At 55.1% G+C, this 25975-nt stretch overlaps 1 protein-coding gene across 7 annotated transcripts in view; it reads right to left on the bottom strand.

The window, feature by feature from the left end:
- The window catches only part of TRAPPC12 (trafficking protein particle complex subunit 12), a 37564-nt gene that overhangs the window by 9651 nt on the left and 1938 nt on the right, over positions 1 to 25975 (bottom strand). For all 7 annotated transcript variants that reach the window (XM_052644921.1, XM_052644918.1, XM_052644922.1 and 4 more), the window contains 5 exons: positions 19592 to 20806; positions 14034 to 14150; positions 10148 to 10261; positions 8446 to 8584; positions 1093 to 1205 (listed from right to left, as the gene is read on the bottom strand). In XM_052644921.1, coding sequence (XP_052500881.1) covers positions 1093 to 1205; positions 8446 to 8584; positions 10148 to 10261; positions 14034 to 14150; positions 19592 to 20800 — 1692 coding nt within the window. In that variant the 5' untranslated portion in view covers positions 20801 to 20806. The remainder of the gene's footprint in view (positions 1 to 1092; positions 1206 to 8445; positions 8585 to 10147; positions 10262 to 14033; positions 14151 to 19591; positions 20807 to 25975) is intronic.

Here is a 25975-nt window from a genome sequence, read left to right on the forward strand (position 1 = left end):
CAGCCTAGAGGAGACTGGGGACATTCCTCCTCCCGACACGAGCCACTCAAGGCTTCCAAGGGCCAGTCATCCCGCTAGGAAGAGTCTGCCTGGCTCCGAAGTCCCTCCAACCACGGCCTGTTGATGTGCCCGGCGAGCATTATACTTTGAAACAACACTTTTCCCAGTCAGCTCAGAGTGAGAAACTTCAATGACAAGGTAAACCAGCCCTCACTTCCTGCTGGGAACCCAGAGGATCACCCAGGAGCTCCAGAAGTGTCCGCCAAGAGCAACTGGGGACCGGAGGAGTTCAGCAGGTACAAATAACCCCATTTTACGAATCTGTCAAACGTTGCTGCTCCTAACTGCTCACAGTGACAGCTCGGAAAGCCCCCACCCTCCAAGAGCACTGCACCTGGGCCAGCTGGCAGGGGGCGGGCAGGGGGCAGGAGCCGGGAAGACCCCAAGCCAGACATCTCCGCCCCAGCGCTCAGGGGAGCAGCCTGATCTGCTGACGCCACTCGACGCCTGCCACGTGACTGTTGCTTTACAACCAAGAACAACCTGGGATGCAGCATTGAACCTCAGCTGCCTTTGGAGCCAGAATTACGAACGGCAGCTGCCACGCCGTCATGATGGAGTCGTCACGAGTGTAATTTGCTTTCACTCTGCAACGCTTCCAGCCTTATCTCCTTAAATCCGGCTGCAGCGCCTGCGGGACAGGGAGCAGGCGCTCGGAGCCTCCGCAGGACGTGCGGGCGGCCGGCAGCCCAGGCACATACTCACGGGTGTCGTTTCTACGCGAGAGCAAACGCTTCTGTGGCACATGTTCACGGGTGTGACTTTACACGAGAGGAAACGCTTCTGCTTTTCATTTACTGACAGCACCAGGAAGCAGGGTTTCAGGCCTCGAGCTTTGCCAGAACCCACCCACCGTCCCCTAGAACAGCTTCGGCAGGAAGAGCAAGCAGCAGGGCCACAAGGAGCTAGGCCACCTGCCTTCCCGGAGGGGGACGCGGGGATGGGGGTGGGGACAGCGCGCTGTGAGGGCGGGCATCGGGGTGAGCGCTCCACCAGGCGGGCAGGGGGCGGCCCAGCCCGAGCGGGGCTTACCTTGCTGCAGACGGCCTTCACCCTGTGGAGCCGGTCCAGGGACTCCTGGGGGTTCCCCAGGTACTGCTGAAGCTCCGCGTGCAGGATCCGCATGGAAAAGGGGACCATGGAGCCTGGAAGCAGAGCCAATGCGGAGTCAGTCTGTCCACCGCCGCCGAGCGTAGCCGGGAACCCGCCGCCGAGCGCAGCCGGGAACCCGCGGGTGTTCCTGAAGCAGGGAGGACAGCCCCTTCATTTCCTGGCGAAGCACACAGTGATGCCAGTTCTCGAATGGGTCCCAGCTCCCTCGGTAAAGCGTGTGTCGCAGACGACGACCACAGGAGGGCTGGCCGTCACCTCCTGCCCACAGCTATGCCCCAAACGTGTGGAGGCTCTCACAGTGAGAAAAATAGTAGAGGCCACCACCCTGCTCCAGAACAGGACACTCGTGGACCCTCTGTGAATAGGCCAATATCTATTTAAGAAATTAAATTAATAACTTTCCAAAACAGAAGGTACCAGGCACAGACAGTGGTACTGGTGAGTTCTACAGAACATTGAGAAAGAAGAGGTACCAATTCTCTACAGTTTCTTCCGGAAAATAGAAGTGGAGAAGATGCTTCCTAATTTATTCTGAGGCCAGCATTGCCCACATATCAAAACCAGACACTATCATAAACGAAAACTACAGATCAACACGGCTGATGAACACAGATACAAAAATCCTCGGCAAAATTAGCAAGTCAGATCCAACTAAATCGAATATACCAAAAAATTAGCAAGTCAGATCTAACAGTGTATAGAGAAATTATCCACCATGACCGAGTGGGACTCATTCCAGGTGTGCAAGGCTGGTTCAACGTTCAAAAATCCATGTAACGCATCATGTCAAACAAGCTAAACAAGAAGAATCACACGATAAATCCAGAGGAACAGAAAAAGCATTTGCCAAAATGTAACATCCATTCATGATTAAAACTCTCAGCAAATGAACAGCAGAGGAAAACGTCCCCAGTTTGATAAAGAACGTCTACGAAAACTTACAGCTCAGCTCAGTTCAGCTCAGTCGCCCAGTCGTGTCCGACTCTTCGCGGCCCCATGAATCGCAGCACGCCAGGCCTCCCTGTCCATCACCAACTCCCGGAGTTCACTCAGACTCAACGTCCATCGAGTCGGTGATGCCATCCAGCCATCTCATCCTCGGTCGTCCCCTCTCCTCCTGCCCCCAATCCCTCCCAGCATCAGAGTCTTTCCCAGTGAGTTAACTCTTTGCATGAGGTGGCCAAAGTATTGGAGTTTCACCTTTAGCATCATTCCTTCCAAAGAACAACACCCAGGACTGATCTCCTTTAGAATGAACTGGTTGGATCTCCTTGCAGTCCAAGGGACTCTCAAGAGTCTTCTCCAACACCACAGTTCAAACGCATCAATTCTTCGGCACTCAGCTTTCTTCACAGTCCAACTCTCACATCCATACATGACTACTGGTAAGCGACCTAATTAATGGTGAGAAACCACATGCTTTTCCTCTAAGCTCCTGAGTAACACAGGGACGTCCCCTTTTTACTGCTAGTACTGAACATGGCACCGGAAGTCCTCACTAACGCAGACAGAGCAGAGAGCCAAGAGATCATGCCTGCATGCTGTCTGCTCTGGGCCCTCACGCCACCGTCTCTCCACGCAGTGTCCTCCATGGCCTCGAGCCCCCACCAGGGCACCCGCCCTGGACCAGGCTCCCACAGCCCAGGAGGCGGACAGCGGTGGCCCTCCATGTGCGCCCGTGACTTGCATCTGGAGTTGGGACTCTACTCAGATGAGAGTAGAAAAGGTGGGCAAGGAAGAGCCAGCACCGGTGTCCCGTAAACACGTCACCCTTGCCCGTGACCTTCCTGGAGGGCCCGAGACGGCCGGGCTCAGGTGGGAGTCAGCTTCCCCCTTCCTAGGGGGCCCTGAGACGGCCGGGCTCAGGTGGGAGTCGGCCTCCCCCTTCCTGGGGGGCCCCGAGACGCCGGGCTCAGGTGGGAGTCGGCTTCTCCCTTCTCTCTTGGCACCACTGGGCCGGTGCAGCTCACACATCTCAAAGGACAGAACCCACACAGGAAGCACACACAGTTCATGACACACACAGAGAAAAGTGCCCCTCCCTAGAGAAAAACACGGCTCAGAGTCAGGACAAGAAAAGGGGCGGCGGGAGAAACGCCGCCTGCTGCTTCCAGCTTGAACAGCGCAGCGGGAGAGCCACTCATTCAGCAGGTTTTGGTGCCAAGCACAAGCGCAGGCGCCGGACGCACAGATGACGGGACGTGGCCACTGTCCCCAAGCAAGCCCTGCAGGCCCGTCAATGAAACAGCAGACACTGCTCTGACATAAGTCAGGCCTTTCCTACTTTTGTTTGTTTGTCTTAAAGAAATACAAACAAAAGTACCTTTAAACTGGCTCTCGGTTCCGCAAACCCGGCCTCGCTGTGTGTGAAGAGTCACCAGGAATCAGTGAAACCCTTCACGCCAGCGGAGTCCAGCAACACAACCTGCACGGCGCCGTGCCAGCCAGGGGCCCGTCTCCCCAGCACGGAGCACGCACATTGAAACAAAGCACACGTCAGAATCTGGAAGGAAACTGACATCCTGGAAGGTCCCGTGTGTGGTCATGACCTGCCGACTTCTAGGTTAGTATAAACACTGTAGGAGTGCTTCCATGAATCGTTTAGGAAACGCTAAGTGCAACTGCCCCTACACCGTTCACAGTCTGGAGTCCCCTGCAGGACTGCAGGCCCGCTCAGCTGCCAGTGCCACAGCAGGTGCCCAAGGAATCACAGCCCGCTGGGCAGCGGGCCTGGAAGGCAAAGCAAGAGGAGGGATGCCAGCCTGACCCCAGGGGCCTGCCTCCCTCAGCAGGCGCAAGACTTCCTGGTGTGGATGGGCTGGGCCTCTGGCCACCCACTGGCCCATGTGCTGGGCACGCAGTGCCTTCCCTCCAGCTCTCCGGCCACCCACACGGGACAGGGAGCTGGACATGGCCAGGCTGCTGTGGGGCCCGAGGGGCAGACGCGACCGCACGGTGCCTGCCGGACACCCAGCAGAGCACAGACTTCGCGGTCAGCAGGCCCAGCTCACCCCTGCAAAGCTGGGCAGGGCCTCTCGCTGTCCAGGCGGCAGGGCCCGCTGCCTGACCGCTGCTCTGGGCTCGCTTCCCTGCACCCTTCCTGGTCTCCCTGACCCCTGGCACCCCAGCTTTCTGTGCTCTGACGTGGGGACACAGGTCGGGGACATCTGTGCCGGGCTGATGGCATAGTATCTCTCACCCATGCCTATGCTGGAAACAAAGAGCCAGCCTGAGAGAGTCCCAGATAACTCATTACCAAGGCCCCGGGGATGGGGAGCCTGGTGGGCTGCCGTCTATGGGTCGCACAGAGTCGGACACTACTGAAGTGACCTAGCAGCAGCAAGGGGTTATTCAGTGCTGCCCCAAGCCCCGCGGCAGACGGGGAGTTCAGGACAGGCCAGGCGCCCCGGTAGCATCTCGAGTGCTGGATCTGATGCAGGCCGTGGGCACGTACACATCTCCCCGTTTACTGCATGTGGAGGAGGGCAGAGGCGGCTTCGCCCCGCTGTCCTGATGGAGACGGAGCCCGACCGGAGGCCACGTCTCTGACCGCCTGTTCCAGGAAAAGACTGCAGACACCAGAGTCCGCAGAAAGGGTGAGCCGTGTGAAAGGCGGCAGGACCCCGGACCAGCCTCCTCAGACTGAGGAAGACACGCCTGACTCACACGCCTTGGCAGAGTGCTGGCAGACGGAGATGAGCCAGAAACCCGACCTGCACAGAGGATGTTCACCCCGGGGTGGGGTGAGGGAGGTGAGCGGAAACCCGACCTGCACAGAGGATGTTCACCCCGGGGTGGGGTGAGGGAGGTGAGCGGAAACCCGACCTGCACAGACGTTCACCCCGGGGTGGGGTGAGGGAGGTGAGTGGAAACCTGACCTGCACAGGGGACGTTCACCCCGGGGGGTGAAGGAGGTGAGCGGAAACCCGACCTGCACAGACGTTCACCCCGGGGTGGGGTGAGGGAGGTGAGCCGGTAAACCCGACCTGCACAGGGGACGTTCACTCCTGGGGGTGGTTCCGTCGCCTCACGGGAAACAGAGGGGGACACCTGGAACGTGCTGAGCAGTTAATTCTCGGCCACCGCGTGAGCTCACCTACTGATCAAGTGTCTGCATCCGGCCTGGGAACCAGACATGCGCGTTGCGTGATTCTGGAGGGAGGGCAGGCAGGGCCTAGAGAGCAGCGGTGGCTCACCCTTGCGGACGCGGGCGGGAGGGGGCTGACGGGGGCCTCAGGGCCGGCAGAGCTGGGTGTGGGGACACGCGGGCCCAGGGGAGGCGCGAGCTATCTGCTCACGGGCCCCAGTTGGGGCTTGTACACACCGCGGCCGAGCACCGCACAGATGTGAGCAGCCTCCGACCCAACCTGTAGGCCCCGAGGTACAGGGACGCACCGACAGCGAGGAGGAGAAGCGGCGATCCAGGGGGAGGGCGGAGGGGGAGGACTCGGACCAGGGCCGCGCAGGGAGGGGGCCGCAGGAAGGGCTCCCCGGGCCCTGCCCCAGCCCGCTCAGGCCTGGGTCTGTTCAGCGACCTGTCATCACTGTTTCATGAGAACAAGGAGAGATTCCAAACAACCAATTAAAAGGCAGCCTGAGTGTGTGGAAACCACACTCCCCTGCAAGGAACTCCATGAAATCGCTACAAGTATCAGAGAAAGACAAGACCAATGAACAAGGGAAATTTCTTGATATTAGCTAGTGATTCGTTATGACTTGTTATGAATACTCTGAATGGGAAAAAGCTATGCCCAGTAGTTAAATAAAACATATTAAAGCTCATTCATAAAGTTATTTGTTTACATCGTTCTGGCTTCTTTTTTACAGCACAGTTTAATGACCTGCTTTGCTTATGTACTGCAAGCTAAAATGAAACAAATGAATCAAAATATCACATTTGCGCTTGTTATACCACAAAATGGAAAGAGAAATTGGTAAGCATTGAGCATGCCACTATGGAGGAACGCTAGCACACTTTAGCTAAAATATATGTATGATTTATGTCTATTTCATAACTTAAATTAGCTGCTTAATGGTGCAGGGCGACCAGCTCCTCTTTATCCCTAAGACAACAGGCTGCAATTCCAGCTGGGATGGGGAGCCTGCTCAGTCTGTGTACTGACGTCCCGAGAGCTGGGGGTGGGTGGGTGATGCACTGTCCCGTGCCTGGGCCCGAGGGCCTGGGTTCTCACTTCACGGGAAGCTGGGTGTCATCTCTGCGAACCTCTGTCCCCGAAGAGAGGGAGCGGGACCACGGCGCCCACAGGACCTGGTCCAGCGCCCTGCCTGGTATCATCGACCAGGATGATCAGGGGCTGCTGAGCGCTCGGCGTGGTCAGGGCTGGACGTGTCCGCTGGCCGCCCTGGAAATACCTCTTTCTCTGTCTGTCATTCTTTGTTAGAAAAACATGTTTGTTTATTGAGCTGTGCCAAGTCTTAGCTGCGGCACATGGGCTACAGCTCCCTAAGCAGGGACTGAACCCATGTCCCCTGTCCTGGGAGCTTGGGGTCTTAGACACTGGCCATACGGGAAGCCCCAGCTCGTCTCATTCTTAGCCTGCAGTAAATTCAAAGTAGCTGATGTATGAACAGTTGTTTGAACTTACAATTTACGTGGGCCTCAGCAGGAAAAGAAAATCAGCATTTTTATGCAGCTGTGAGCGTTAGGGCGCCTGCCTGTGTGCTTGGAAGTCTGACTCTCTGCCCACCCCTGGGCCCAGCAGAGGGTCCCACTCACGGTATGGCTGGGGGCACCCAGGGGCAGTGAGGCTGGGCGCAGGGGGTGCGCAGGCCAGGCAAGGGCTGACCTGCCCAGAGCTGGGACACGGTGCCAAGAAACTGTTATTCCTTTTCCCAGGCTGGAGGGAAACATGGCTGCTCCTTGTCAGAAGCACGGGAGAGCCGTCTCTCGATCATTAAAGCTTTCAGGCAGAATCATTTGAAGAGAAATATCCTAGACCTCCCCTGTAAGGTGCCTCTTGCCTCTCCACAGAAAGCCTCTCCTTGTAAGAAGAGGTGACAAAGCCTGACACTGAGGGGGCAGGAGGCTGCACACTGTCTTCTCTGGGAGGGACGGACCGCGAAGGCTTGGAAATATGGACGAGAAAGTTCTGGCACTCACTCCCCAGTGGGGACACGGCCTCCGACAGCAAGGGGACGCTGGGCCCCTGTGACGCACCTTACAGAACAGAGGGGCTGCGGCCTGGTCCCTGGGCTGAGGGGCGTCCCGGTGAGTGTGAGGGGGGGTCACAGAGAGACCAGGTAGGGGGGTCCTGGGGTGAGTATGGGGGGGACACTGAGGGATGAGGTGGGGGCTCCTGCGGTGAGTGTGGGGGGGACTCTGAGAGAAGGTGGGGCTCCCTGGGGTGAGTGTGGGGGGGACTCTGAGAGGAGGTGGGGGCTCCTGGGGTGAGTGTGTGGGGACTCTGAGAGGAGGTGGGGGCTCCTGGGGTGAGTGTGGGGGGGACACTGATGGGCGAGGTGGTGCCCTGCCTGCCCCGTGGAGACACTGTCAGACCCACCGCAGGGATCATGCTGGGTGAGACAAAGCCGGGTGGGCATGGCTCCCACCCATTGCTTAATGACCAAGACCGTCCCCTCCGCCCGGAGCTGCACCCCTGAATGTTGCTTATGGGGCTCCTGGCTTTCATCCCTTCCCCCTTGGTCTTCTGGAGACCTTCTGGACCTGGGGGCCCACTGGGGGCTGGACGTTTCACTAACGTGGGATGGGGCCTGCTGCCCCTCCTGCGTCCACACCGCCCGGCTGCCTCACCACCACCGTGAGCCAGCTTCATCAGGGCGACCACCGGACGCCTGCCCTGTTCCGGGCTTGAAAGCCTGCCTCCCCTCCTCCTCCATGAGGGCGAAGTTCTCGCAGTCAGAAGGAAGAGACAGAACTTTAATGCCAGGGAGGTTAAAGGTCTCAAAGTCCCCCACGCTGAAAATCCTCCTTCAAGTCTGGGGAAACTCGGGGCAACACAGACCAGCTCCCATCAGCCTGTTACGTGAGTGAGACGGTGACGATGGAGGAAGCGCCAGGAACTAAGACAGCACAGCACCAGCCTCCCCTGCGTCCGCAGAGACGAGGCTGAGCTTCAAGGAGACACAGCGCAGAGAAGCAGCCGAGCTACAGGCCGAGGGGAGCTCATGCCACCCGCCCCCTTAACCCCGCATCTGCACAGAGGCGGGGCTGAGCTTTAAGAAGACACAGCGCAGAGAAGCAGCCGAGCCATGGGCCGAGGGGAGCCCAGGCCACCCGCTGCCGCCCCTTACCCCTGCGCCCCGGGTACACGTGTGGGTAGTATTCGTAGTAGAGGTCTGGCTGGTCCAGGTTGCCGAAGGGCTCGAACTCCATCTCGGCGTTCTGGAACAGGCCCAGCTTCACCAGCAGCGCCAGCCTCACAAACCAGAGCTGAAAGCACAGAACACGAGGCACGCGACGGTTACCTACGCAGAGCAGGCCCAGCGGTTCCTATTCCCCAGAGTGCTTTAAAAACGCAGGCGCCTCTTTAAACCTTCAGTTTACTTTCACTTAGGCTGTGCTGCAAGGCCTGTGGGACCACCGGACCTGCGAAGTCCCCAAGGCCGTTAATCTGATGTCAGAGCTTGATTTCAAATAGGTTTAAACGAGGGCTAAACTAACAATCCCTGGGGGCTGAGCTGGTAGGGAATACCCCTGCAACGCGGAGACCTGGGCTTGATCCCTGGGTGGGGAAGATCCCCTGGGGAAGGGAAAGGCCACCCACTCCAGGATTCTGGCCTGGAGAATCCCATGGACCGTACAGTCCATGGGGTCACAAAGAGTCGGACGTGACTGAGTGACTTTCACTCCCTTCACAAACTAACGCTCTTTCTTAGAAGTTTGCATAACTCCAAGTTTATAAAAATGGATGTGGAAAGAGACGCTCCCTGCCTGAAGGAGGGCAGAATCCAGCGGGGGTTGGGGAGGGGGTGGAGGGGGGCAGCTGGGCCGAGCGGGGGAGGGAGGCGAGGGCACTGCTGAGGGACCTGGACTGTCCACGGGAAGTGGGGAGACCTGGGGGCACACGATGGGAGCAGGGGGGGTGCACAGCCAGCTCCAAGTGGCTGGAACACCGGGTCCCTTCTGGAAAACGATGGCCGCCAAGTCAGAGGGCAGGACTGGAGACCCTGGCAACTGCAGGGGCCGCGGGGGCGACCCAAGTCAGCCTCGTCCCACTAATGAGAGAAATGAGGTTCAAAGAGACCACGCGGCAAGGGAAGGACAGAGAGGCTGGGCCCGTGGGCTGCCTGGGAGTGGGGGGCAGGGGGCTGCCTGGTGCAGGGGGCAGGGGGCAGGGGGCTGCGTGGGGCAGGGGGCTGCCTGGGAGCAGGGGGCTGCCTGGGAGCAGGGGGCTGCCTGGGAGCAGGGGCAGGGGCCTGCCTGGGAGCAGGGGCGAGGGGCTGCGTGGGGCAGGGGGCTGCCTGGGAGCAGGGGCGAGGGGCTGCCTGGGGTAGGGGCCTGCCTGGGAGCAGGGGCAGGGGCCTGCCTGGGAGCAGGGGCAGGGTCTGCCTGGGGCAAGGGGGCCGGGGGCGGGGGTGGGGTGGGGCGGGGGTGGGGGGTGCCAGGCGGCAGGACTCAGCGGTGCTTTCAGAGCAGCCGTGGAGAGAGTTGGGCTGGGCCCATGGCAGCTGAAGCCGTGTCCTCTGAGGACTGCCCTGGCCGCGGGCACGGTCCGGGAGCATGGCCCAGCCGCTGCGCCCGGGGCCTTGGAGCCCAGCCCCTCCCCTCCCCGGCTGTCGAGGGACAGCCTGGCGGATGGTCTGGCTGGGGAGGGGGCTTCCGGGGACGCCAGCATGAGAGACCATGGCCGGGGCGGCGGGCTCGAGGACTCAGGCAGCCGCCCCCTCTCCTTGGAGGGCTTTCCTGCTGTTCAGAAGCCCGCTCTCTGCACGTGAACCACTGGAGCCTTCGCTGTTTCCAGATGACGGTGGCCTGGGGAGGATGCGGCCGTACCTGCAGGGAGTCCGCCGTGTGGCTGGTCGGCAGCCCGCTCTTGCCGTAGCCTTGGCCGTGGGCCGTGAGCAGCCGCCCGCACAGGTCCACCGCCGCCCGCCAGTTCTTGCAGCTCTGTAAGACACGGAGAGTCACCATGGGGGCCACGCCGGGGCTGGTCACCCAGGGGTCACGGGACGGTCACCACGGGGATGGTCACCACGGGGATGGCCACCCTGGGAACGGCCACCACAGGGTCACGGGGACGGCCACCATGGGGATGGTCGCCCCGGGGACAGCCACCACGGGGATGGTCACCCAGGGGTCACGGGGACGGCCACCACGGGGTCACGGGGATGGCCACCACGGGCTTGGTGCTCAGACGTGCAGGCCACACAGGCACCAACTGCAGATGCCCTTCAAGACAAGCCAAAGATAAACCCTTAAAACGTAACCACTGATAGAACCCCAGGGGCAAAACTTGTTGGAAAGCCCCGCTCTGCCCCCAAACCCATCAGGCTGTTTCCTGTTTAGCAAGGTAACTCCACCTTGTGATTCTTCTTAAATTAAACCACAGTCAGTGTTTCACGCTAACCTGCCCTGGACACGTTTATTTGTACCTAAGGTCTGCATGTGGCCCTAAGTGGTTCTAAACATTTAACAGGACTCTGCGCCGTCAACATGAAAAATGACCAGTGAGTCGTGCTGACACATCGTGATCCAGGCTGCATGTCCACACGCAGCTCCCTGTCGGGACTGGACCCATGGGAGCCCAGCTGAGGCGGCACGGGGTTCAGGGACTTGGTCTCAGCTGCTCGTTGCTGCCCGAGGGACGCAGGAAGGAGGGCCACCAGGCCGACGGGAGGAGGAACACCACCAGAGGGACTGTCCAACCCCTGAAGACACTGGAAGTGGTCACCTGGTGTGCGGTCCCCAAGGACAGGCATTGCCTGCTGCCTTCAGCGCACAGGCCGGGCCTCGGGGCCACCTGCATGCCGGAGTGGGTGAACACTCACCCTGGGCCCTGTTAACCTCAGGCCCAGAGAGGGAGCCGGACGTTAGCCTGCTGTGCCGCTTTTAAAGGATGCTCTGGGCACTCTGTGCTTGCAAAGTGCTTCTAGAACAAGAAGATGAGGGCGCCTGCAGACCGAGGCAGGCCTCCGGTGTCCTCAGTGAGAACGCACGTTTCTTATGATGCAGTCAGCACCAGCTCCTTGAGGAGGAAGCCCCTTTCCTTGTCTTCCTGTGACTGTGTGTATTAGTGTGTGTCTGTCTCTGTGTCTATGTGTGTGTATGTCTTTAGTGTCTGGGTCTCTGTGAGTGTGTCAGGGTGTGTTTCTGTGTGTGCACGCACACACACCCAGCATAGCTAGCGCAGCTGGATCGGGAAGCATGCTGGTGCGGCCTTACTCCCGGCTCCGTGGTTATCTGGCCGTATGCCCTAACGCACCCCACCTGAGCCCCCGGCCCCAGGCTCCTCAGGGCTCCTCCTGACTCAACAGTCAGGCTTGTTAGCGCTGAATGACAGTCCACCATCATGGGACTCACCACCACCAATTCACCCGCTGAAAGGCAGCTTGCGTGCCTGACTGCTAGGTTGCTTCAGTCGTGTCTGACTCTGCGACCCCAGGGACTGACTGTAGCCTGCCAGGCTCCTCTGTCCATGGGATTCTCCAGGCAACAAGGCTGGAGGGGGCTGCCATTCCCTCCTCCAGGGGATCTTCCCCACCCAGGGATTGACCCTGCGTTTCTCGCGTCTCCCGCACTGGCAGGTGGCTCTTTACCACTAGTGCCGCCGAAAGGCACCTTGACGGCTTCCGATTTTTGGCCAAGGCGAATCGGGCTGCTGTGAAGATGTGTGTGGAACCTGTGAGTACAGGGCCGAGGTGGGTGGTGGTGGTGACTGATTCAGTCGTCGGTAAGAAGAAACTAACAGGAATATTAACACGTTTGCTTATTATCTTCAGTTAGGGAAGAAGCCACTTTTTAAAACACATTAACTAAAATTTATGGCAGGACCATAAGGCTTTTCACAAGCTACATTTTACTATTTTTAATCATTCATTCAGCTCAGGCGCTCGGTCGGGTCCGACTCTTTGCAACCCCATGCACTGCAGCACGCCAGGCCTCCCTGTCCATCACCAACTCCCGGAGCTTACTCAAACTCATGTCCATCGAGTCAATGATGCCATCTAACCATCTCATTCTCTGTTGTCCCCTTCTCCTCCTACTTTCAATCTTTCCCAGCATCAGGGTCTTTTCCATGTTTGGTGAAAAAACTGTTTTTTAAAGCTAGAATTTAAATATACTGTTCTAATCTTTAAACACTGTGGAGAAAATCTTATGAAAATCTCTTCATTACTGTATACGACATGCAGAACTCTGATATTAAAGGTAGTTATATATGAGAAAAAAGATCTAAATTTCAAAGTATTGGTTTTTAAAACTAGGAAATAAGATATAGACTCTGTCTGAGAAACTGAACATATTCCAGAACTTCCAGAAGAGGAGAAAAACAGTCCAAACAGTCCAATAAAAATCACTCAAGTAACTAACGGTAGGTACCCTACTTTTCCCACCTGCGACTCAAAGGCAGGCATCAGTGTCACAGGTGACACCACGGACGGGATTAAAGCGCCCCTCTCCACGGCCGCGACAGTCATTTCCCCATAAACAGCAGTCTTGGAACGCTCTGCCATTACTCAGGAAAACGTGCTGAGAAACGTTCCTAGTCTTCAAGACGAATGCAATTATTTTAGGATGCAATTAAAATACCAGGGCAAGGGAATGGTCTTTCCTCGAAGACATTTCCCGCCTTGAACAGGCCTCCTTGCCAGCACTGTTACTGTAATTGCTACCGGCCTCAAGTATTTTCAAAGTATGAAAAAAATCAAACCAAACCGCATATACTTGGCACCAAGAATGATGAAGAGATAAAAGGTCGCCTGAGGACTAATGACAACGTCTGTGTGAGGCTTCGCGTGCCCCGTCTGAGCTCACAGTTAAAAGTCACGCTTCAAATGCAGCCGCTGGCTCGTGACGCTGCCGCACAGCAGGAGTTCAAGGCCACGGAAGGGGAGTGACAGCGGCCGCCCCCCAAGGCAGGAGGGCTGGTCCACCGACGCACGTGGCCATGCGCACCGCCACCTCCCACACCTGCGGCTCCATGAGCAAGGGCCAGCGCAGACGGACTCACAGACACCTGCAGATGAGCGCCCCTCTCTCCCTTTTAGGAACTGAGTATCTCCTCAGCTCTCCTTCCCACAGCTGCTCATTCATGGGAAGAATTCCAGAATCACTTCAATGGAAGAAACTCAATGAAACGTGTGATCTACATTTACTAAAAAAACAACCACCACCACCTAAACTTTACTGTGAAAATGTCAGCAAACCACCTCGGCGAGTGTTTATTTGCCCTTCTGTAACAGCATGAACGATGCTGTGGGGCAGACGGTTTCCAGTGGTCACAGGCCGCTGGCAGCACCGCCCGCCCGGGTCGGGGTGCCTGCGCTCAGTCTCCCTGTCTGCTCCAAGACCGTGGCTCAGCCAGGGCGAACGCACTCACTCTTGTTAATGAGTAAAGAAAGGCTTTTTGTGTGCTTCCGGGAAGTCTGCTAATTTAGTAATAAACCTTCCACACCAAGTGTAGAGTTCTTTCAGAAAATCAACGTACGGTGACTTCGCTCTAGTTACTTTGATGGAGCAGATGTAATCACAGCATATACTGCCTCACAGAATTCACATGTTCTATGATGCTCTCTAGTGCTCAGGACTGGTTGTTATCTGATCCAACAACTCCACTGCTGTGCAAGGGCTCAGGATGAGACGCTGGAAGTGATCGGCCCTTGGAAATACATTATGAAGGGAGGAAGAGCTTACACGGAAAATCAGATACACTGTTACTTACAATGAGCTGCTTCAGTCCCACGAAAGACTGCTCCACCGAGCTGGCGGTCAGGACCTGTCTCTTTGCCGCAGCTTTTTCACCCAGGAAGCGCAACATTAAGTCTTTAACTGCATCTCCCTGGAAAGATTATAAGAGAAATACGTCAGGACAACAGAACGCTAATTAAACTCAGCTAATCGAAACTCACAGCTAACCAAAATTTTTCTTTTCCTCCCACTGGTGTATGGAAGCTAAAATGTAGTTATGGTATAGCTGAGCTGCAACTAACCAAACGCTATAGCGCCCCGATCGCTGATAAGATGTGTTGTTTAGAGTTGCTTTCTCCTGGAGAGGAGGTGGTAAGTCAGCAGTGGCTGTGCTGCGCTGGAGGGGGCCGGGGCTCATGGTGTGAGAGGGGATGCTGCCCCTGGGAGGAGCACGATGCCTGGCGGGGCCCAGGCTGGGTGGGCAGGCCTGAGGCTTCTGCCCACAGCCCACACCACAGCCCCCTGGCCTGGGCCTCCGGGGGTCCCCAGGGCTCAGCCAGAGCAGTGAGTGGTGGCCCGGGGCATCGCCTTCCCCTAGGGCCACGACCCCCCAGCCCAAGGAGGGCCCTCTGCCAGGGGGCAGCTGCACAGGACTCTGCACAGGGGGGCCCGGCCCGGCCTCGGGGCAGCCCCACCTGCGCCCGGGCTGAGTGACTGTAGGGGGAGCATGGACAGGGGTGACCGTCTGCAGCCTGGTGCCCAGGGAGAGACTGGGAGGGGCGGGGACGTGCCACTGATACAGAGGCTGACAGGGGAGAGCCTGCAGCTCCAGGCAGCCTGTGCCTGCCCACGGCCCCCGACTCCTTCCCATCATGCTGCGGCAATGAGTTGAAGCAGCTCCACTCAGAGGCAAGGCTCCTCTCCCATGATCGCCCGCATGGCCAGTGTGGGCCGGGCACGCAGGAAGGCTGCGGCAGGCTCAGCTGCCTCCTGCTGCCGGAGGAGGGCAGTGGGGGTCCCGGGCCCTGAGCCTGGAGTTCAGAGGCCAAGCCGCACCTCCTCCTCACACGGGGCAGAGGCCTGGAAGCAGGGTTACGGCTTCTGCCTCCAGAGAATAAGGTGAACTATTTTAAATGCCAGGCCCCGGCAGGGGCTAACTGATCCCAGAGGGTAATCAGAGGGCGGAGCAAGGAGGCAGGCACACGGCTGCGCAGAGCTTTGCACACAGGTGCCTCCGAGCAGACCAAGAGCTGCATCCGGGCAGAGGGCCTCAGAACCAGGGAAGGGCAGACTCACCTTAAAGCTGCGGAGCTCGGAGGAGCAGTCTAAGTCCTCCGACCTCGCAGCGCCCTCAGTAGCGAGCCCACACTGCAGATGCCACCTGCCCTTTCGGTTCTGCCAGTCAGTTAGCACAAGACGCTCAAGATGGGGCACCGTGGGGCTGACCAGCACTCACCCTGAAAGCCCACAGACAACATAACCTCCCGACACAGATCGGCTCCCACCGCGTTGCTCGGCTGGGGCGGCTCTGACACGGGGGTCCTGGCGCCTTGGCTGCAGACCCTCCACGGTCACCGGAGTGAGGCGAGCGGCCTCCTCCCGTGACGTTTGGAGAGCTATCTCCCTGCACCTGGGGAGGACCCACCTAGAACCCCACGGACCCCTTCCACTCAGCACTCCCTTGGGTGCGCCCAGGACAGGGCAGTGGCAGACCATGCAAACGAGAGTCTATGGCTGGCCCTCCACGTGCAGAGGATGGGCCGCTACCCTCCTGCTGCGTGCGGACGGCTTCAGCGGCGCCTTCGAGGTTTTAGTGGATGACGTCCACGTGGAACACAGAGCGGCTGACTCACGGGGCATGGCCTCTAAGCTCTACCGTCGGGGATGCCCGGTCACGGGCAGCAGTGCTGGAAGGACAGCGCCCGGCCATGAGCAGGAAAGCGGTGACGGCGTCTGCCTGCCTGCCGGGTGGGACTCCCGTCACATCCACATTGTGGGGGCTGGGGGTAGGATCCGGGAGCAGAATCAGAGCCGGGTGGAGGAGAGGCCCGGCCTTAGGTCCAGATGTCGGGCTCACAGAGCCCCCTGCGAGGCCAGAGCACCCCAAGGTCCCCCACTGTCCCCGTCACCCCCTCACAATCGGCACCGACTCGCTGCCAACTCTGGTCTGTGGAATCCCCCGCCACCCCCCCCCCCACTGAATGACCTTCACAGAAATACTCTTCAACTTCCATCCTTTCCTGGTTCTGAACATTTCTGAATAGTCATCTCCCCATCAACTTTGCATCCAGTTCTTCAAGAATACAGGCCACCAAGACTCTGACTAGTTAGAAATGCCGGCACTCCTCTTTTGAAGCTTCCATGGTTGGATGCAGTTAGATGCTCACCTGTGTGGCCTCAACCTTAACTCAGACGGCTCTAAGAAGCCACTTCACAAAGAAACAAGATATTCCATCCCTTAAGAAGTGAAAATCACAGAGAAGTCGCTCAGTCCGACTCTTTTGCAACCTCATGGACTGTAGCCCGCCAGGCTCCTCTGTCCATGGGATTTTTCCAGGCAAGAATACTGGAGTGGGTTGCCATTTCCTTCTCCAGGGGATCTTCCCAACCCAGGGATTGAACCCGGGTCTCCCGCACTGCAGGCAGACTCTTTACCGTCTGAGCCACCAGGGAGCTCATTTAGTACCAACAGGTGAGCGATCTGGAAAAACTGTGAAGTATTTCAGAAAGCTGCTGTAGTGCTGCGCCAGTAACAGTAGCGTGGGGAGGGACGTGTGAACAGGTAAACCCAACAAACACTTGGCTGGCATCTTAATAGCCTGGCGCACCGCGAGTTACCACACCTGCTGGGCCGATCTAACTCCTCTGGAAAATAAACACAGCATTTCTGGCGTAAACCACACGCTTTTTCTTTTCTATGAAAAGTTCTTTGAGGAACAATACACGACTGAGGAGACACAGGTGAAGAACCGACCGGCACAGTGGTTCCATGGGGAAGTCCAAGGCCTTTCGGGAACTTTTCTGAATTCGTATTTCAGTCTACCATGAGGCTTCCAAAACAATCACTATGGACTACAAGAGGCACGGAAGACACCGCTCAAGGATGTAAAGGGAGCAGAAAGGACACGCAGCGTCTCCCGGCCGGCCGCAGGGTGGGTCCTATCCCAGCAGCGGGCGCCTGACCCTGGCTGACCGCCGAATGCCCTGCTTATTCCACGATCAGCCACGTGGAAGCATCAGAGCTCCGAGGGGCTGTCACAGACCCCAGGCTTCCCAGTGGCAGGAACGGCCTCCAAGCTCGAGTTGCCTGGGTTCACCTAGCAGCAAGCATCAGCACTTTGTTTCTCGGCTCAGGAGTCACCGACCTGCTTCCCTGAAGGGCGTCACGGGGCATTCAGCGCCTCTGGCCCACGAGAGCACCATGGTCAGCTCAGCCCTTCAGGCGGCCAGAGTGAAGCAGCTCTGTGCGGCCCCAAACACACTCGAGGAGCCCTGGGCCCCAGGACCACCCCACAGACCACGGGGTCAAGGCATCAACGCTGACCCACCAACGCGCCTGACATCTGAGCCCATAACTGGGATTCACTGAGGAGGCCCGGGAAGGCAAATCCACGCCCAATGCGTTCTGCTGGAGAGGGCAGGGAGGGTGCCCGGCGAGCCCCCAAGGAAGACGGGTCTTGTCAGCAAGTACCCGAAGAGAGCATGCAAGGACGTCCACATCTGTGGGCTCTCACATCAGCTCCCCACAGAGACCTGCATTGGTAAGATCTGCTGGCGAAGGGATAGGCTACCCACTCCAGTATTCTTGGGCTTCCCTTGCAGCTCAGCTGGTAAAGAATCTGCCTGCAACGTAGGAGACCCTGGTTCGATTCCTGAGATGGGAATATCCCCTGGAGAAGGGAAAGGCTACCCACTCCAGTAGTCTGGCCTGGAGAATTCCATGGAGTGTATAGTCCATGGGGTTGCAAAGAGACTCAGAGACTTTCACTCACACTCCCCAGGGAGACAGCCGGCCAAGCTCACCTCTCCAGCAGCCGTGTTGCTTCTCCACAGGATCGGCCTCGGGGGGCCGGGGCCCCACCCCGAGTGGCTTTCCGACCAGGCCGCGATGGGGGAAGGGGAACGCCTGCCCCGGGAGGGGCCCCTTCAGTTCCCGGAGTGGACAGCTCGGGACAGGAGGCACGGACCCTGCAGATCCCAGCAGACACGCAGCCGAGCTCACCTCAGGGGGATGTGCACACAACCATGAAAACACTACCATGTAAGGCATGCTGTGCGCCTTCCTGTACCTGGGCTTTCAAATCTAACAAATTATGAATCTCACTAAGCATTTTATTATAACGTCATCTGCATTTTCTCACAATAAATAAAAAGACTCATTTGAACATAACATCATTCTTGTGTGTGCATACGTGCCAAGTCGCTTCAGTCGTGTCCGACGCTTTGTGGCCCCACGGACTGTAGCCCGCCGGGCTCCTCTGTCCATGGGTTTCTCAGGCAGGAACACTGGAGTGGGCTGCCACGCCCTCCTCCAGGGGACCTTCCGGGCCCGGGGATGGAACCTTACCCCTATGGGTCCTGCACGGGCAGGGGGTTCTTTGCCACTAGTGCCCCCAACGAGACCGCAGCATGGTTTTTTCAGTTGGATATGTAAATATTCCACTGAAGAGACGAGAAGTGGCGAACGCATTCAACTAGCCTCCTGGCAATGGACTCCAAGATGCTTTCAGATTCTAATTTTAAACCTCACTCTGATGGGCATCCTGAAAGCTGGCTATTCATACACCAGTGAGAATCTTTCCTCATAAATAGCGACTAGGGGTGGGATTTCTGGGTCAGAGCGCATGCATTTTAAAATTCAAGAAAGTTTGTGCCAAATTATCAGTCCCCTCAGGGCTGCCTAAGCTGGCTATTTCCTCACATTCTAACAGACACAGAATAATAAATAACTCAGACAACAGAAAGTGAAAATAACTTCATCTTCTTTGATGACTGGTAAGATTGAACTTTTTAATGTTGTTATTTACAATATATAGTATTTATTTTATGATTACATATTTATAATCTTGTGATTTATCGAGAGACTGTCTGTATTTTTTTTTTTAACCAAATCGGTAAGAACTCTTCCAATATAAAGCACATTGTGCGTAATGCAAACACATTTTTCCGTATCTAAAAGGAGAGGAAAGGGGATTTATTATCTACGGGAGCTCAGTTGCTATAATAAACTGATCACACAGTTTACAACTTCTCCAGAGACCTGTCGTGCAGCTCCCTTGCTGGAAACTATTTCTAAGACTCTGATTAGCACTTTAAAGACCTTCAATCAGAGAAATCAACAGGGTTCCAAATTACCTAGTGACATCACAGCAAACACTCTCAAGATAAGAATCTTGGGAACTGCTGAAAACAATCAGCGTTTTTCAAAGCTCGACAGGCCTTTTCCACATGAACATACAACGCAACAGAATCAGATGAGAAGCAAGGAGATTGGCCGGGGCTTTCCCGGCTTGCAGAGTGCGCCCACCGGCCCACCTGTGTGCCGAGAGCGCCTACCAGCCCACCTGCATGCTGAAGACCCTCCGCCCTCACCTGGATGTTGTCGAACTTGAGGCCGGGCATGGTGAGGTCCTCCTTGTCCACGAACACTGTGCCGTACTGCTGCGTGGCGACCGAGGTCAGCACGCTCCTGGTTGCATCCCCAGGGATCCAGGCGTCGCTTCTCCGGTCCATCTCGCTCATGCTCAGGGCGGTGGCAAAGGGGTCCTCGCTGCCGGCAAACACCGCCTGGATCTGTGAGAACGGCTTTGGGGACTGCGAGATCTCCAGAGGAACCGTGGGGACACCCGACCCTGACCTCTGCACCCCTGGGGAGGCGGCAGCTTCCACGGGGCCCGGCGAGCTTCCTCCCACAGGGGTAGCGGCCAGTGGAGACAGGCTTTCTGGAATGGAAGGGCTGGCATTGGGGTTACTGACGGAGATGAAGGTGGAGGTTGTGAAGGAATCAAAGAAGTCCGAGGCCAAGGAGCTGCTGCCGGTCGGATCGCCAAAGAACTTGCTCAGGCTGGGGCTCGGCTGGACCACCTGGGGTGGGGTCCTGGGGGCAGCCTCGCTGGCGCTGCTGAAGCTGGGGGATTTCACCATCTGGGACTCGAAGCCGTCACGCAGGGATGGGGGCTGGGCGCCGGGGGGCGGCTGGCTAAAGATGGTGCACACGGGCACCGGCTCGTCCTTGGGGGCTGGCTGCCGGGTGGGCGCGCCCGACGGTGGCCCTGCCGTGGGCACCCGCGCAGCCCCCAAGCCCGGGTCCTCTCCGCCCCTGTGTTCAAAAGCAGGCGGGTCTCCCTCATCGCTGCGCTTGGGGTCCTCTCTCAACGATGCTCTGCCGTCAGGGGTCACGTCCGAGGCGTCCTGGGGCGTGTTCCCGACATCACTCTCACTGCCGTCGCTGAGCGAGCCCAGCTTGCGCTCTTCGGCGCCGGGCCCCAGTCTGTGATCACCGCTGCCCTCGGTGGGGTCCGCCATGTCCTGCAGACACCCCAGGTCACCTGCGTCGTCCTCGCTGTTGTTTGGGGAGTCGGAGATGAGCACGCTCTCCATCAGGGGCTCATCAAGCTTATCTGCGAAATTATTCGAGTCCTCGGACTCGAACTCATCTCCGCCGAGATCGATGGTTTCCTCGTGGTAAAGAAGCTGCCCCTGGTCTCCCTGAGGCCCCTGCGGAGTGATGCTCTGGGCTGGCCCCTGGGCAGGCGTGCTCTGCTCGGGCACATGCTGGCTGGCACCTTCGGTGTTCTCCATGGCCACCTGAAACGGACAAACATACGTCAACCTTAACAGCTTACATCTCGGTCACTATTAGAATGCCTTTGTCTTACCGAAATCTAGATGGCCTTGAACTACATTCCACAGGGCAACGCAGTTAAGAGAAGACTCGTCGTCATTAACCCATCATTACATAGACTGGATCCTTACGACAAGAAGCAACGACTTCGGCAACAATTAAAGAACCCCATATTAAAGCTACGATTCTTCAAAATCTGACCTGTGAAGTTGGCAAAGATTTTTAGAATGGACAGTTTTGGGGAATTTATGGGATACTTACTTATTGATAAGGGAATGCAACCTTTCTCAAACACCCTCTTCCAACAACACAAAAGAAGACTCTACACGTGGACATCACCAGATGGTCAACACCAAAATCAGACTGATTACATTCTTTGTAGCCAGAAGCGGAGAAGCTCTATACAGTCAGCAAAAACAAGACCTGGAGCTGACTGTGGCTCAGATCATGAACTCCCTATTGCCAAATTCAGACTCAAATTGAAGAAAGTAGGGAAAACCACTAGACCATTCAGGTATGACGTGAATCAAATCCCTTACTATTATACAGTGGAAGTGAGAAATAGATTCAAGGGGCTTGATCTGATAGATAGAGTGCCTGAAGAACTATGGACAGAGATTTGTGACATTGAAGCAGTGATCAAGACCATCCCCAAGAAAAAGAAATGCGAAAAGGCAAAATGGTTGTCTGAGGAGGCCTTACAAATAGCTGAGAAAAAGAGAAGTGAAAGGCAAAGGAGAAAAGGAAAGATATACCCATTTGAATGCAGAGTTCCAAAGAACAGCAAGGAGAGATGAGAAAGCCTTCCTCAGCGATCAATGCAAAGAAATAGAGGAAAACAACAGAATGGGAAAGACTAGAGATCTCTTCAAGAAAATTATCAAGGGAACACTTCATGCAAAGATGGGCTCGATAAAGGACAGAAATGGTAAGGACCTAACAGAGACAGAAGATATTAAGAAGAGGTGGCAAGAATACACATAAGAACTGTACAGAAAAGAACTTCACAACCAAGATAATCACGATGGTGTGATCACTCACCTAGAGCCAGACATCCTGGAGTGTGAAGTCAAGTGGGCCGTAGGAAGCATCACTATGAACAAAGTTAGTGGAAGTGATGGAATTCCAGTTGAGCTATTTCAAATCCTGAACGATGATGCTGTGAAAGTGCTGCACTCAATATGTCAGCAAATCTGGAAAACTCAGCAGTGGCCACAGGGCTGGAAAAGGTCAGTATTCATTCCAATCCCAAAGAAAGGCAATGCCAAAGAATGCTCAAACTACCGCACAATTGCACTCATCTCACACACTAGCAAAGTAATGCTCAAAATTTTCCAAGCCAGGCTTCAACAGTATGTGAACCACAAATTTATAGATGTTCAAGCTGGTTTTAGAAAAGGCAGAGAAGCCAGAGATCAAATTGCCAACATCCACTATATCATCAAAAAAGCAAGAGAGTTCTAGAAAAACATCTACTTCTGCTTTATTGACTATGCCAAAGCCTTTGACTGTGTGGATTACAACAAACTATGGAAAATTCAAGAGATGGGAATACCAGACCACCTGACCTGCCTCCAGAGAAATCTCTATGCAGGTCAAGAAGCAACAGTTAGAACGGGACATGGAACAACAGACTGGTTTCAAATAGGAAAAGGAGTACGTCAAGGCTGTATATTGTCATCCTGCTTATTTAACTTATATGCAAAGAAAAAACGCTGGGCTGGATGAAGCACAAGCTGGAATCAAGATTGCTGGGAGAAATATTAATAACCTCAGATATGCAGATGACACCACCCATATGGCAGAAAGTGAAGAGGAACTAAAAAGCCTCTTGATGAAGTGAAAGGAGAGTGAAAAAGTTGGCTTAAAGCTCAACATTCAGAAAACTAAGATCATGGCATTTGGTCCCATCACTTCATGGAAAATTGATGGGGAAACAATGGAAACAGTGAGAGACTTTATTTTCTTGGGCTTCCAAATCACTGCAGATGGTGACTGCAGCCATGAAATTAAAAGATGCATGCTCCTTGGAAGAAAAGCTATGACCAACCTAGACAGCATATTAAAAAGCAGAGATGTGACTTTGCCAACAAACGTTAAGTCTAGTCAAAGCTATGGTTTTTCCAGTAGTCATGTATGGATGTGAGAGTTGAACTATAATGAAAGCTGAAAGTGAAAGTGAAGTCGCTCAGTCGCGTCCAACTCTTTGCGACCCCATGGACTGTAGCCCACCAGGCTCCTCCGTCCATGGGATTCTCCAGGCAAGAATACTCGAGTGGGTTGCCATTTCCTTCTCCAGGGGATCTTCCCAACCCAGGGATCGAACCCAGGTCTCCTGCATTGCAGGCAGACGCTTTAACCTCTGAGGCACCAGGGAAGCCGAGCTGAGGGCCGATGAATTGATGCTTTTGAACTGTGGTGTTGGATAAGACTCTTGAGAGTTCCTTGGACAGCAAGAAGATCCAACCAGTCCATCCTAAATCAGATCAATCCTGAGTGTTCATTGGAAGGACTGATGCTGAAGCTGAAACTTCATACTTTGGCCGCCTGATGCGAAGACTGACTCAACTGAAAAGCCCGTGATGCTGGGAAAGACTGAAGGCGGGAGGAGAAGGGGAGAGAGGATGAGATGGTTGGATGGCATCACCAACTCGACGGACATGAGTTTGAGCAAGCTCTGGAAGTTGGTGATGGACAGGGAAGCATGGCATAGTGCAGTCCATGGGGTCACAAAGAGTTGGACACGACTGAGTGACTGAACTGAACTGAGTCTTTCTGGATAGTTCGGCAAAGGATAAAACTCTCTGACAAGCAATTCCATGTTTACCAACTCACTTAAAATATGTTTTTAAAGGAAACACCATCTGAAAGAAAGCAAGCCAAGCAGAAAGGAACACTCAGTCTGTAACGGTATTTTGACTCTCTTCAGTATCTTTGTTTCTATTCCAATCTGACTTTGAAAAGTCAAGTCCACCTCTTTCCTTGTGATACCGTCTACACAGATGCTGCCCAACCCAGGGTAAAAATTAAATTGTTTACCGTAATTTCTGAATAAAAACTACACCTTTGTTAGAAACCATTACCAGAGGTTGAAGTGTTGGGCTGAAAAGTCTCGTAAATCAGTCATCGTTATCAGCTGAGAGCCACTGTGTCTGAGTCATTACTCTGCACTCCATGAAAAGACAGAGGAAGCTAAGTTACTGCAACACACGTGCCACCGCCTCTCGCCCCCTGCCACGAGAGAGGGATCTAGGTGGAAGTGGGCAGTAGCGAGAGCCCCACCTCAGTCTTCCGACTTCTTTCCCCAGAAAACCTTAGAAGGGGCTTGTCACTCTGACTCTTCTGAAGGCACATTTTCTATAAACCATTTTTATCAAACACTGAGTGATACAATATTTATCACCTGTAGCTGATACATCCTAACTCTCCTTTCAGCCCTAACGTTCTGAGATCTGTCCTACTCTTGTTCTTCTTTCATTTTCCAAGTGTATTTCCTCAAACCACGTTAGAGTTTTGCTTTGTACTTCAACTTCCTTCTCCTCCGCTTTTAACCTTGAGGCTCATTCCTGCAGCAGCACGAAGCTGTGAGGCCTCAGTTTGGCTGACGATGCTCTACTCTGAGATGGTTCCACAACCTCCTATCCATTCTTTTTTTTCGGCCACGTCATGCGGCATCTGGAATCTTAGCTCCCTGACCAGGGATCGAACCTGTGCCCCACGTATTGGGAGCACAGAGTTTTAACCACTGGGCCGCCAGGGGAAGTCTTGATATAGCTATTCTTCCTGAGGTGTTACGTTTTTGAATTCAAACAGTGCTGCTGTGAACATTCCTGTACATGCCTCCTGCTGTGCGTGTGAAAGCTCACGGGGGCGCCGTGGAGAGTACAATTCTTCACCAGGTAACTCCGAACTGTTTTACTAAGTGCATGTATCAATTTCCACACCTGGTAGTGGTGAGTGTAAGTGATCTTCCTGTTCCACACAGTCACCTACGCTCGATATTGTTACACTTCTTAGTATCAAGGTATTAAAAATTCCTACAAATCAACAGGATTATAAATGACCCAACAGAAGAGGATCCTGAACAAAGATCTGAACAGGGTGAGAGGGATACACATCTCACAAGCATTTGTCCGGTGACTTAAACAGCTGTACAATTTGATTCTACTAGGATGATTCCATGGTGTACCAATGGTTACAGTAAAATTAAGCACCTCTCTTCAATCTCAAGAGGCGTGGCTGAGACAAATATGGTCCCATTACTTATGTGTCATGGAGGAAGTCCTGCACGTGGGCACCACAGGCTGTGATCATGAACGCTACAAACAGGAAGTCCAAACAAAATGCCACCCTCTTCCCAAAGATTTAAACCCTGGAAACAACTGCCTGTAGATGCCATAAGAAAGGGACAGCAGTATACTCAAACTGCAGTGAAAATGAATGAGCTATCCTACAGCAAAGGCTTCAGTCCTTGGGCCTCACAAATCTAATTCTACACACAGAATGGGTAGAAAAATAAACAGTATGACGACTTTCTACCTGAAGTTCAAACAAGAACATCGAACAGTCTATTACTTCAGGAATACAAACAGAAAAACAAGGTGATGAAAATGCACAGCTGGGCTGGGGAGCGGGCTGGAAGAGGCCTCGAGGAAAGGTTCGAGGGGGGCGGCGCACGGGTCTCAGCCATGGGCAACGCTGGCGCCAGGAGCCAAGTCTGCACTTGACTTTGTGTTTCCATGTCTGTTACATGCAGCCTTTGCATCTCATACTCTAAAACCTGAAAAGCACATGTATCTGTCCTTGATTTGCATGAGATACAAATCTTCGCTTCTCCTATTGATTTAATAAATGCCCACATGGCAGTAGTGGTAAAGAACACACCTCCAGTGCAGGAGACTCAAGAGACACTGGCTTGACCCCTGGGTTGGGAAGATCCCCTGGGGAAGGGCATGGCAACCCACTTCAGTGTTGTTGCCTGGAGAGTCCCATGGACAGAGGAGCCCAGTGGGCTACAGTCCACGGCCACAGAGTCAGACATGATGGACCGAGTAACACAAAGCAAACTCAAAACCACAGGCGTGGCTTTAAGCTCACACCAGCATCAAATGCTAGCAAAGAAGTCAGACTTT

This window comes from Budorcas taxicolor, chromosome 8 (genome assembly GCF_023091745.1).
Source record: "Budorcas taxicolor isolate Tak-1 chromosome 8, Takin1.1, whole genome shotgun sequence".
Classification (NCBI taxonomy): domain Eukaryota; kingdom Metazoa; phylum Chordata; class Mammalia; order Artiodactyla; family Bovidae; genus Budorcas; species Budorcas taxicolor.